Source organism: Coregonus lavaretus, assembly GCF_964263955.1.
Source record: "Coregonus lavaretus genome assembly, chromosome: 27".
Lineage (NCBI taxonomy): Eukaryota > Metazoa > Chordata > Actinopteri > Salmoniformes > Salmonidae > Coregonus > Coregonus lavaretus.
The window spans coordinates 25462960-25476738 of record NC_140014.1 but is presented as its reverse complement, the minus strand read 5'-3'; the positions used below and the strand labels follow the sequence as shown (position 1 = coordinate 25476738).

The 13779-nt window shown below is 44.2% G+C and overlaps 2 protein-coding genes across 3 annotated transcripts in view; one reads left to right on the top strand and one right to left on the bottom strand.

Annotated features, from left to right (window-relative positions):
* The window catches only part of LOC311102902 (transcription factor IIIB 90 kDa subunit-like), a 56168-nt gene that overhangs the window by 13807 nt on the left and 28582 nt on the right, over positions 1-13779 (top strand). The window contains exons 7-12 of the mRNA XM_084144375.1: positions 8315-8464; positions 9394-9487; positions 9605-9731; positions 9874-9913; positions 10028-10120; positions 10880-11152. Coding sequence (XP_084000501.1) covers positions 8315-8464; positions 9394-9487; positions 9605-9731; positions 9874-9913; positions 10028-10120; positions 10880-11152 — 777 coding nt within the window. The remainder of the gene's footprint in view (positions 1-8314; positions 8465-9393; positions 9488-9604; positions 9732-9873; positions 9914-10027; positions 10121-10879; positions 11153-13779) is intronic.
* LOC311102903 (BTB/POZ domain-containing protein 6-B-like) lies at positions 173-5177 on the bottom strand. 2 transcript variants are annotated; one of them, XM_084144377.1, is made up of 5 exons: positions 4774-5177; positions 4278-4551; positions 2230-2320; positions 2015-2133; positions 173-1570 (listed from the first exon to the last, which is right to left on the bottom strand). In XM_084144377.1, the coding sequence occupies exons 2-5, from the start codon at positions 4460-4462 to the stop codon at positions 538-540; spliced, it is 1428 nt and encodes a 475-aa protein (XP_084000503.1). In that variant the 5' UTR covers positions 4463-4551; positions 4774-5177; the 3' UTR covers positions 173-537. The 2 variants fall into 2 exon arrangements, with proteins under 2 accessions (XP_084000503.1, XP_084000502.1); XM_084144376.1 differs by having other exon boundaries at positions 174-1570; positions 4278-5153.

Genomic DNA, 13779 nt, shown 5'->3' with positions numbered 1-13779 from the left:
TGTCTTGCTACTGAGAATCCAACCTATTTACCACTCTTTGCTCCAACAAAGGTTGAAATTTTGACCAACCTGCCTGTAGCACTCCTCGGTGTACCTAGAGGGTGCTCTAACACCAAAATAATCCCTCCAATAATAATCCCACCAAAACAAATTTCACACGTGCAAGCAAGTTATATAATGATGAGCAGCAACATATGTGGTTTATCTTGCATAACTTTTATGATTTTCTGCAGGTTCATAAGCTCTCGCACAGAACGTCAGGATTGATCAGCATCAAGCTGCAAACCATATAACCGTACTTTATGTACAAAAACAACAACGGTGCAATACGACTTTTTACAAGGGTGCTTTTTGCAGAGTTAACAATTAAAATAACCGTTTAAAAAATAAATAAGAAAACAACATTCCTTCACTTAAAAATAGTATTTTGTTTAGTGTGACATACCGTAGTGTCTTAATGCTACATTATTTATAAGGCTTGAACATATGGATGTACAGTCCATATGTCCTCTACTTGTCCTATATGACCAGTCCAGTTTATGCATAGAACACCAGCTCTGGGATCTGTCCCCCCTGCACCCCAGTCCCGTTGGTACTGTCCGAGGAGCACTGGAACTGAAATGTCACTTTTCCACACTGCACCTCCGTCATGCCCTCCTGGCCGAAATAGCTCAGCTCATTCCCGTCCAGCACGGCACTCACCGTATAGAAGACATCCTGCTCCACCTGAACCGGGTTTTCAAACCATACAGAAAATGTACTGCTTGATCCGTCCGATACAAACTTGGTCAGGTTCTGTGCTAGGGTCACCCGTTGACGCTTCAGTTCAATCTTGACACTGTACTCTGCCTTCCTGCCACTTGACCCGTACAGGCCCAGTCCAGCGATAAAGATCCGCTTGTCCACTGCAAACTGGATGCTGTCACAGCGGCCCCTGTAGCGCCACTGGTTGCTCCGGTAGGCTGATGACTGGAAGCGGTGGCACCTCTGGGGCGCCAGGCCCTGCCTCTGTGCCAGTGGGAAGACCAGTTTGGGCTTGGTGGCCGCTGTGTACCACAGGAAGACGTCATGCGTCTCCTCCAGTGTCAGGATGTCTGACTGGGCTGCACCATCGGCGAACTCTTCCAGGGTCATAGTGGGGATGCGCACCAGGTAGAGTGCCTTGCCCAGGACAGATCTCTTGTTGCGGGTGGTTGCCCCCAGTCCTTGCCTCTTACACTCTGCTGTGGCCCAACTCATGACAGCATCAAAGACCACCACCTCCTTGGTGTTGAGGGTCTCTCTCTGCAGGATGATCTCCAGGGTCTGCAGGTCGATCTCACAGAAGCCCTCGGCGCCCAGGGCCAGCTTGGCCTGCGCGTCAATCACCTCCCAGCAGCGCCGCATCAGCTCAGGCTCCTCAAACAGACGGCTCTGGGACAGCAGCACACAGGCATTCTTGGCCTCCAGGCTGGTCTCCAGGAAGGTGACGCAGGCCTTTGCCAGTGCTGGTACAATGTACTTCTTGGCAGCGTACAGGGTGGCCAGCACGGTGTCTGCCTCCAGGTCTATCGCATCACTGTACATGTACCTGAAGGGGACAAAATGGAGGAGTAGAATGAGATTCTGGTTTAGTAAAGAAGGCAAATCAGCACGTGGAGAATTCATTCTGAGACGTTGCTATTCCTTCTAGGAAAATAGGATGAGGACTTGGCACAGCTTCCACTATTCTCCCAGGTGGATAAAAAGTAGCAACGTCTCATTGCATTTGCGTCGGATGACGATTGTTATAGTATCAACAAAAATAGTAATTATCCTCTAGACTGCCTATACCCTCTGGGTAAATCATTGGCTTTGAATTAGACATTTTTCAAGATGAACAAAGAAACCAGCAATTACAGTTCTCTACACTGCTCCCCGTGCCCTTTGGTGATCTAGCATTTTGTCACTTGTCTTGCTTTGGATGAGTAATAATTTATTTTGACGTGACATTGTGCTGGTCATGGTTAATATGAGGAGTGAGTGAGTGGCTTACTTCAGCAGAATTAGAAAAGCAGCAGGTTCTACATCTGGGATATGGATTTCGGACTCCTCCTCTGCAAGATCCCCGTAAAACATGGCACAGAAGACCGAGCTACCCACTGCCAGCACATACTGGAGGAAAGGACAAACGGACACATGATTAGTCACTCATCATAGGCGTGATGTTTCCGAAAAGTCAACTTAATTCTCCTAATAGAGGGAGCTTACCTTGTGCGCTGGCACGTTCTGAGATTCACCAGAGGGACCAACAATGAAATGGATATCGGCCATGAGTTCATTGTTGAACATCAAGGCATTCCTAGAAGGGAGGAGATTTGTCAATTACAGTGCCTTCGGAAAATATTCAGACCCCTTGACTTAAAAAAAAAAAAACATTGCTTGACTTTTTCCACATTTTGTTACGTTACAGCCTTATTCAAAAATGGATTAAATGTTTTTTCCCTCACTAATCTACACACAATGCCCCATAATGACAAAGCGAAAACAGGTTTTTAGAAATGTTTGCAAATGTATTAAAAATAAATAAGATACCTTATTTACGTAAGTATTCAGACCCTTTGCTATGAGACTCGAAATTGAGCTCAGGTGCATCCTGTTTCCATTGATCATCCTTGATGTTTCTACAACTTGATTTACCTGTGGTAAATTCAATTGATTGGACATGATTTGGAAAGGCACACACCTGTCTATATAAGGTCCCACAGTTGACAGTGCATGTCAGAGCAAAACCCAAGCCATGAGGTCGAAGAAATTGTCCATAGAGCTCCGAGACAGGATTGTGTTGAGGCACAGATCTGGAGAAGGGTACCAAAAAAATTATTCAGCATTGAAGGTCCCCAAGAACACAGTGGCCTCCATCATTCTTAAATGGAAGAAGGTCTTGGAACCACCAAGACTCTTCCTAGAGTTGGCAGCCGAGCCAAACTGAGTAATCGGGGGAGAAGGGCCTTGGTCAGGGAGGTGTCCAAGAACCCGATGGTCACTCTTGACAGCTCTAGAGTTCCTCTGTGGAGATGGGAGAACCTTCCAGAAGGACAACCATCTCTGCAGCACTCCACCAATCAGGCCTTTTTATGGTAGAGTGGCCAGACAGAAGCCACTCCTCAGTAAAAGGCACATGACAGCCCGCTTGGAGTTTGCCAAAAGGCACCTAAAGACTCTGACCATAAGAAACAAGATTCTCTGGTCTGATGAAACCAAGATTGAAATCTTTGGCCTGAATGCCAAGCGTCACGTCTGGAGGAAACCTGGCACCATCCCTACGGTGAAGCATGGTGGTGGCAGCATCATGCTATGGGGATGTTTTTCAGCGGCAGGGACTGGGAGACTAGTCAGGATTGAGGGAAAGATGAACAGAGCAAAGTACAGAGAGATCTTTGACGAAAACCTGCTCCAGAGCGCTCAGGACCTCAGACTGGGGCAGAGGTTCACCTTCCAACAGCACAAGAACCCTAAGCACACAGCCTAGACAACGCAGGAGTGGCTTCAGGACAAGTCTCTGAATGTCCTTGAGTGGCCCAGCCAGAGCCCGGACTTCAACCTGATCGAACATCTCTGGAGAGACCTGAAAATGACTGTGCAGCAACGCTCCTCATCCAACCTGGCAGAGCTTGAGAGGATCTGCAGAGAACAATGGGAGAAACTCCCGAAATACAGGTGTGCCAAGCTTGTAGTGTCATACCCAAGATTCAATGCTGTAATCGCTGCCAAAGGTGCTTCAACAAAGTACTAAGTAAAGCAGGGTTCTTCAATTCCGGTCCTGGAGGGCCGAAACACCTCTGTTTTTCATCCTCTCCTTCTAATCAGGGGCTAATTCAGACCTGGGACACCAGGTGAGTGCAATTAACTACCAGGTAGAAATAAAAAACAGAAGTATTTCGGCCCTCCAGGACCGGAATTGAAGAACCCTGAAGTAAAGGGTCTGAATACTTATGTAAATGTGATATTTCTGTTTTTGCTTTGTCATTATGGGGTATTGTGTGGGGGGGGGGACAATTTAATCCATTTTAGAATAAGGCTGTAAGGTAACAAAATGTGGAAAAAGTCAAGGGGTCTGAATACTTTCCCGAAAGCACTGTAGATATGACAACTTTGGCTATTCCATAAAGGGCTTTTGCCAGACAATATTATAGCCTGCCCTACACAATGCAGCATTGTAAATTGTTATTCCAATTATGGACATTAGCTATTGTAAACCAAGTCAATCTTTTCACCAAATCGAAATAATGAAATACAAGTAAAGAATTAAAGACTACCTCTCCCGTAGCGTGGGGTGAGAGGACTGCCACCTCGGAGGATCGACGTTGTTGTTGTTTATGTTTTGCTGGGTGGTCGGTGTTGTTGCAGTGGTTTTTGACTGGGTGACCTGCACATTGCTTTTCTTGTCAGTACTGGTCACCGTAGTACTGTTGGTGGTCGCAGGGTACAGTTCTGCAGCCATATTCTTCTTAATGGTCAGGGTTAGAATATCATAGCATACTGGTAACCTGCTTGTGTGTTTCCCAGTTGTTTTAGACTTTTTCAGTGTTTCTGGAAGTAAGAGTAAAAAAGTCAGACACTTCATGATCCGACCATGATGGAGCAACCTGCAATCTGCCGTTGGCATTGGCACACAAAGCGTTGGTCCTTTCCCTATAAATAAACCACGAACTCCAGGATCTACTATTAATCTGCGTTGACAATTGATACACAAATCGTGTCCTTTATATGCAAATGGTGTATAAATTCAGCGATTATATGAAGTCTACGAACCCCGAATCAATTGTAAGAGCAACAAAAAAAATATCCGTCCAGTGAGGGAGGTTGTATTCCAAATTCAAGCAGAATACTTTTTTCTCTTTCTCATGTTATCCTCTGTTGCCACTGAGCTCTCCCCGAAACGTATTGGGTTTCCCTTTTTTGTGCGGATGGTAAATACAGAAAGTCGTTGCTCGCTTGGAGTCCGCTGTTTTCCTGAGCAAATCCTGGCAGATGTTTATCTCCAAAAGCTACTTATCAACGAGGACAAGGCGCGGGTTCCTCCGTAGCTGCTGTGTGGATACGATGTGAATTGTAATTTGTCGGGTCTAGGGTTTTAGTTGCAGTCTATTTTTTTTAGTTGGTGTAATCCTCTCGGAAGCCCAGCTCGCTGCGGACAACAAATCAGATTTACGCATACGTCAACGTCAGAAGCGCCTCCCCCAAGCTCTGACCAGCTCTCTCTCTCTCTCTAATGCTGCGTTTGAAACTAAGTGGGAGGTGGGAATTTACCATTTGTGAAGTCGTAAATACCAGTTGGATGCATTCACGTGCTTTGAAGTAATTGATTAACGCTAATGGCCAACAAGCAATGTAAACTATAAACTAAAAGTACACCTATCGTGCTTGTAAACAACTTATAGAGTTAAAATACCATATTAATGGATTGCTTTTTATAAATGTTTTGTTGTATTTAACCACCGAAAATGCTGTCATCAAGCTCATTTCCTTAGTAGGTGACGTCAGAGGTCAGCATGTAGGAGAAGTGGGAACTAGTTTCCCACTAGTAATTATCAGTTGGAGGGTGGTTCAAGTGAATTTTTCCTAGTCCTATATGGTCAATTCCCACTTGGTTACGAACGCCGCGTTAATTCAATGCGACATCCGAATATGGGCATTAAGAGTCCGACTGAGATCGCACAAACTCACAGTGAAAATATTGTTTCCATTTCCAACTCAAAATAATGATATCCACGTCCTTGTTTCAGATGTAATGATACATTTATTTAAATGACCGAGTATAGCCTATGCGTAATCACTGCGTAATTTGGATTTAAACCATTCATAATTTAATCTCCGATTGGTTTAGTTGTGTAATAGCTCCACTCGTCAGAAGTGAGAAAGTTTGATGATGCTGAATTAGTTGAGCTTTGTTTGGTCCTGTTTTGCAGAGTTTAAGTAACATCAACTGCACCACTTTATTTCCACTGGATGCAAGCCACGTGCAAAAGCTTTGACAGCAGAAGACCACACTTCTGTTTACCTTGGCTGAATGTCGGCGCGTTAGATTAGAGAGGGGACCGTTCCTGAAGTTTGCTTCGTAGAGACTTGACTAGAGCCAGCCCAGGAGCCATGGTAGATTTGGAGATGGTGGTTAGGGACGGGGGTTGGGCTCTGGCCATATCCTATTACCAGCAGTCTGCTCTACCGGGGCGTGTTCAGCAGGATGCAACGTTTTGGAACGTTCAGATAACCTATATCTATGTAGACAAAAACATCCCTCTCTGACATGTAGAATAAGGAATCGCATCAGCTCTATTCATGGCATTTCTATATGCAACTGAATGTGGCCCAGCTTTCCAACAGAGGGCTCTGATCATTTTGATCCTACAGTCATAACTTAATAATAATAATTTAACTTGTATAGTGCTTTTCACTACAGAAAATAATCTCAAAGCGCACAAAAAGGAGACAAACAACACATTTAAATTGAGATGATTAAGATTGAATGTCTCTAGTTTGCTTTGGGTGATTGAAAGGCAGAGTTGAAGATATCCAATATTATTGACATTTTCATTAAAGAAGACCTAACACTTTCTGATCAATGTCTACAGTACAGTGTACACACACAGTTGTAAACAGTACCCTGCTGTATACCATTGAGACATCTGCAATTCATACAGTGGGGAAAAAAAGTATTTAGTCAGCCACCAATTGTGCAAGTTCTCCCACTTAAAAAGATGAGAGAGGCCTGTAATTTTCATCATAGGTACACGTCAACTATGACAGACAAATTGAGAAGAAAAAATCCAGAAAATCCCATTGTAGGATTTTTAATGAATTTATTTGCAAATTATGGTGGAAAATAAGTATTTGGTCACCTACAAACAAGCAAGATTTCTGGCTCTCACAGACCTGTAACTTCTTTAAGAGGCTCCTCTGTCCTCCACTCGTTACCTGTATTAATGGCACCTGTTTGAACTTGTTATCAGTATAAAAGACACCTGTCCACAACCTCAAACAGTCACACTCCAAACTTCACAATGGCCAAGACCAAAGAGCTGTCAAAGGACACCAAAAACAAAATTGTAGACCTGCACCAGGCTGGGAAGACTGAATCTGCAATAGGTAAGCAGCTTGGTTTGAAGAAATCAACTGTGGGAGCAATTATTAGGAAATGGAAGACATACAAGACCACTGATAATCTCCCTCGATCTGGGGCTCCACGCAAGATCTCACCCCGTGGGGTCAAAATGATCACAAGAACGGTGAGCAAAAATCCCAGAACCACACGGGGGGACCTAGTGAATGACCTGCAGAGAGCTGGGACCAAAGTAACAAAGCCAACCATCAGTAACACACTACGCCGCCAGGGACTCAAATCCTGCAGTGCGAGACGTGTCCCCCTGCTTAAGCCAGTACATGTCCAGGCCCGCCTGAAGTGCATTTGGATGATCCAGAAGAGGATTGGGAGAATGTCATATGGTCAGATGAAACCAAAATATTACTTTTTGGTAAAAACTCAACTCGTCATGTTTGGAGGACAAAGAATGCTGAGTTGCATCCAAAGAACACCATACCTACTGTGAAGCATGGGGTTGGAAACATCATGCTTTGGGGCTGTTTTTCTGCAAAGGGACCAGGACGACTGATCCGTGTAAAGGAAAGAATGAATGGGGCCATGTATCGTGAGATTTTGAGTGAAACCCTCCTTCCATCAGCAAGGGCATTGAAGATGAAACGTGGCTGGGTCTTTCAGCATGACAATGATCCCAAACACACCGCCCGGGCAACGAAGGAGTGGCTTCGTAAGAAGCATTTCAAGGTCCTGGAGTGGCCTAGCCAGTCTCCAGATCTCAACCCCATAGAAAATCTTTGGAGGGAGTTGAAAGTCTGTGTTGCCCAGCGACAGCCCCAAAACATCACTGCTCTAGAGGAGATCTGCATGGAGGAATGGGCCAAAATACCAGCAACAGTGTGTGAAAACCTTGTGAAGACTTACAGAAAACGTTTGACCTGTGTCATTGCCAACAAAGGGTATATAACAAAGTATTGAGAAACTTTTGTTATTGACCAAATACTTATTTTCCACCATCATATGCCAATAAATTCATTAAAAATCCTACAATGTGATTTTCTGGATTTTTTTTTCTCATTTTGTCTGTCATAGTTTACGTGTACCTATGATGAAAATTACAGGCCTCTCTCATCTTTTTAAGTGGGAGAACTTGCACAATTGGTGGCTGACTAAATACTTTTTTTCCCCACTGTATATTAGCACAATAATGTTGCTTGTCTGGGTTGGATCTCAAAGTTTCTCAATCTTCCATTCCAGACCCCTGCCTGTACATCCCTCGCTTTGCCCACATGCTGGAGTTTGGGGAGAAGAACCACGAGGTGTCCATGACAGCACTGAGACTGCTGCAGAGGATGAAAAGAGACTGGATGCACACAGGACGGAGACCCTCAGGACTGTGTGGTGCAGGTAACAATGAGCTCAGGTAAACCACACCACAGGTTACCACCACAATCACAGGTAGGCTAATCCTTATCATAAATAACAGAAACTGCAGGGGAACCATGTCCACTGGTATCGCTCACCACAGGGAGCTGTAATCATAGGTCAGATCAGGTGACCTTCGATCATAGGTGACCCCTAATCACAGGTAACACTCATAAGTAACCACATAGGCTCCAATCAGTGATATTGTACTGCAGTCTGTTCCCTACTTACTGGACTTGGAACAGAACACTCCCTGCTTAGATGTATTACTGGCAAGACATCCTGAAACTGAAGAACCAACTTCCCCAGGCATGTGGACATTTATGATCCTGGTTTCACTATTCTGCCTTTCTTGCTCTTCCTCAGCTGCAATATCAGAATAATTAATTGCTTATCATTAATCATTGAGAGGATTCACTTACATAGAGGAAAGAAAAGTTTAGATGAGCTTGTTACCCAATATGAAGTGAATGTGTGAGATCGACCATGGGATTTCTAAAAGTAAGCTACTAGAACAACGAAGGCGATTCAAACTATTTGCGTAAGAACTGAACCTTACATCCATCTTTAAACAGACCTTGTGTTATGTAACTGACTGCATGCACAGTAGCATGGGTTACTATACTACTGAATTGATAATTTATCTAGTGACTTAGAATATTTACATTTTAGTCATTTAGAAGACGCTCATCCAGAGCAACTTACATTTTCGCACTGTTCCCCCGATGGGAATTGAAACGACAAACCTGGCAATGCAAGCGCTACATGCTCTACCAACATTAACAGATTATTATAACTTGAATATTACAACATTTGGTGGGTAAATTGGAAAATATAAGTGGATATTAAACTTGTCGGCAAGGTGTGTGTGATGGCGTGTGTTTCACCTGTGCGTTTGTTTGTGTTCTCAGCCCTGTTGGTCGCTGCGCGCATGCACGAGTTCCGCCGGACCATCAAAGAAATCATTAGTGTAGTGAAGGTGTGCGAGGCCACACTAAGAAAGAGGTGAGCGCTGCTTGAAAAGCACATTACAGCATCCTCCAAATGAAATATAATTAGCCTTGCATGTTCTCAGTAATCTCTATGAGGAGTATGCTGACACTTTTCTTTCTCATGGTTCAGGTTGAATGAGTTTGAGGACACGCCCACCAGCCAGCTGACCATTGAGGAATTCATGAAAGTGGATCTCGACCAGGAGTGTGACCCGCCCTCTTTCATTGCTGGCCAGAGGAAGAAAAGAATGAAGCTGGTGAGGAGGAACTGAAGAAAGGATACAACCGTACCAACCTTATTTATTTATCTTGTCCTATGTTTTAGCCAGTGTTTTGTCTCAATATGGTACTGCTGTTTTTTTCATTCACACCCTGGTCTTTTGTGTTTTTTCCTTCTAGCTTGAGGAAGAGTTGGAGAAGAAGATTGGCGATGTTCAAGGTACGGTTATGAAAAATGTCTAGTCAAGTGCTAACCAAAAAACTCTTCAAAAATATACAAAGATTGTAAAGTCAGAGTGGAGTCGTCAGAGTTGTCTGGGTTTTATCTCAACAGGTGAAATCCATGAGTACCAAGATGAGATTGAGATGGAGCTGGAGCAGAGCCGGCCCAAGTTGAGAGGGATGTACGCCTCCTGTGCAAAAGCCGGTACAACACAGAGGGGTCCTGCTGCGCTCAGCAGCCATGCAAGTTCTCTAGTTAGGACCCTCTGGGGAGGGGGAATTTCTCACTATGCTGCCAGTCTACTGTCGCTAGAGCCTGAAACTCCTGTGGTTTGTCTAAATATACAGGGGGGGGGGGGGGGATGTGTTCACTCAGTGCAAATGAGAATGTGATGATGACGCACATTTGCAGTCCAACTGTGATGAGCTAAACCCCCTCCAACCATATGTGCCCCCCTAGCTGGTTGTGTTGCGTTTCATTCTTCATCTCTGCACGGCCTCAGTAGAGGGGCCGCTGGCAGGCTGTCAGCGTCATGTAGGCCTGTTGCTCCTCTGCCTGGGCTGGGAAGCACAATTATAACACACACACTGGGCTTTTATCAACACTAAGAGGGCTGTCATCATGACGATACTTTGACAGCTTGATGGTACCGTATAATTAAACCAAGTGCTCCTTTTATAAGGTACGTTGTCTCAATAGCCAGGTTGATAGATTCACCCATAACTACATGAAGGACTCGATTGTAAACCCAGATGTCATAGAGTTTTAATTAGTTTCATAATGACCCACAACAACGACCTAAATGAATCTGCCTTGAAATGTAATGTCAGTCTCTTTACTTATTATCTGCATCATTTACTTTTTATCAGTTTCATGAAGAAATGTAATTGCATGTAGGATTTATAGGATTTTATTGGATCCCAGGGGTCCACATGTCTTGCTCTTTCTCTCCACCTCTCCTAGGCCCCCAGGAGGAAGAGGATGATGAAATATCTCTTCCTGATGGGGAGGAGAGGGAGGACGAAGAGCTGAAGGCTGTGGCCCAGCACCTCAATAAGGACCTGTGTGACCAGGTGATCTCTGGAGAGGAGGAGGAGGAGGATGGAGAGGGGCAGGAGGAGAGACCTCCACGCAGAGGCCCATCGCTGGCCTCCCTCCTGGGGCCCATGCCCACCGCAGCCAGCCTGGGCCTCCCAGAGTCTATCAGCAAGTGCATCGGAGAGGAGAAGGAGAACGGTTAGCAAACCTGTCGCTTACTCTAGATGCTTTTTTTTTTTTTCTACTGTTGAATTGGAAATATTCCTTACTGCTCCTTCGTCATTTTGATATTCCACTGTCACTCACTTCTCCCTCTACTCCATATCTAGAAATGTCAAGGTGTGGGGGTTTTCAAAGGTGTGAGAGATGGGGAGTATGTTGACTGTGTCCTGATGTGGTGGAGGGGATTGGTCTTCATGGTAGTGGGCATCTAGGGAGTGTAGAGAGAAGGTGAAAGGTGAAGTTCTAGTCAAAGAAGGGAATGAGTTTCAAAACAAACCAAAAGTCAATCTCTATGGAAGGATTAGTGTGGCCACTAATATAATCACACAAAACATAATCGTGACCTTTTATTGTTAGAAGAATAGATTATTAGATGGGGTTGGTTTTAAAATTCCTACCATTCCGTGATTTAAAATGAGTCATCGGCTTGAATCCTATAATGCTTTCAAATTAATGGATCAAAAGGTTTTATTGACTGACGTGAGTTTGAGTTACCTCTATGTACATTTGTCATGTGGATCTCATCCTCCATGTCTGTGAAATGGAAAAATCTATATTGGCCTACATTTTGACTCATTCTAATAGAAGGCTTTTAATATGCTGCTCTTTTAACATGTGGCTGATCTCCTAGTGAGAGAGGATGATTAAACCAAGCCAGTGTTGGTGTGCGTGTACCTCTTGGGGCTGCTTTCATGGAGCTGTGTCTCTGCAATGGTTGTCATGGATGCAGGCTGCCAGTGGTCTCTCAGGCCTGGCTAATTGCAGTGTTGGGGAGTAGGGAACTACCTGTAGTTCAACTAGTAATTTAATTACATATTACAGTAACTTGGTGGTACAGCACGTTGACGTTGAGACTGGTGTTTTGCGGGTACTATTTAATGAAGCTGCCAGTTGGGGACCTGTGAGGCGTCTGTTTCTCAAACTAGACACTAATGTATTTGTCCTCTTGCTCAGTTGTGCACCGGGGCCTCCCACTCCGCTTTCTATTCTGGATAGAGCCAGTTTGCGCTGTTCTGTGAAGGGAGTAGTACACAGCATTGGAAGAGATCTTCAGTTTCTTGGCAATTTCTCGCATGGAATAGCCTTCATTTCTCAGAACAAGAATAGACTGACGAGTTTCAGAAGAAAGTTATTTGTGTCTGGCCATTTTGAGCCTGTAATCGAACCCACAATTGCTGATGCTCCAGATACTCAACTAGTCTCAAGAAGGCCAGTTTTATTGCTTCTTTAATCAGCACAACAGTTTTCAGCTGTGCTAACATAATTGCAAAATGTTTTTCTAATGATCAATTAGCCTTTTAAAATGATAAACTTCGATTAGCAAACACAGCGTGCCATTGGAACACAGGACTGATGGTTGCTGATAATGGGCCTCTGTACACCTATGTAGATATTCCATTAAAAATCAGCCGTTTTCCAGCTACAATAGCCATTTACAACATTAACAATGTCTACACTGTATTTCTGATCAATGTGATGTTATTTTAATGGACGAAAAATGGCTTTTCTTTCGAATACAAGGACATTTCTAAGTGAGCCCAAACTTTTGAACGGTAGTGTAGCTTTAGTGTAGCTTAACTTCTTCCAGTGTGAAGTAATTGGGAGCTTGGTAAACTATATTTTCAGAGTAGCTTCCCCAACACTGGCTAATTATGGTGGGTTTGGGAAGGGCGGAGGTTCAAGGGTCCCCTGCTCAATCTTTGAAGCATTAAGTGGACAGAGTAGGACCTTGTCATTAGTACGCTGTCTTTCATCTGTGTGTGTGTTAGCAGTTATGTTTTCGTGCACTGTTGGTTTTGGCATGGCTTAGGAGGAAAGGGAGGAGGGGTCCTTTTTAGAGTCTGTTCATGTGTTTAAGACACTAAAGATGGAATTGGGTGGACTAAAACAATCTGTCATCCATCCGTAAAGCCTGTATTGAAGGTAGAGGTCTTCACGAGTCCAATAAGTTGGACCTGTTCCGAAATGGACCTGGGTCTTTCCCACCCGGACCCGATATGCATAAATTAATTCTTAAAATATAGAGACCTGTTCCGAACAGACCCGAGGACAACTACACCAGTTCCGTATAGACCTGGCCGGATCTAGACCCGATCCGAGTGAGGTAAGCGGCAGAACATTTATTTTTGAAGCTACTTTATTAACTGGAGCTGATAAAGCGCGAGAGGGAGAGATAGGTGCCACTCTAGCAGGCGGGGAGGGGCCATACTGTGGGCAGGTGACACAGAGAGTAGAGACCGCAACCAAACAAGCAGACTCACGCTATAGGAGACTAATAGATGCCATAGCTAGGTTATTTATCATCCAATATGATTATATAGTACCTGTCTTGACTGCATCAAACTGGGAGTTAACAAGCTAGGCTAATTGAGGCTGTAGTGCATGCGCTTTCTCATCCTACAGTTACGAATAACAACAACTCCATTCAGAATATTAAGTAGCAGCCTACCTGTTGGCTCTTGGTCATTGTAGCCCATCCTTTAACTTTTTAATTCTGTCATTTTAATTTCATCTTCCATTGATTAGATATCTCCTAACTTCTGCCACACACAGAGGCTCTATGACTGTAGCCTGTAGCCTATTGCCTCTTTGATTTATGATTG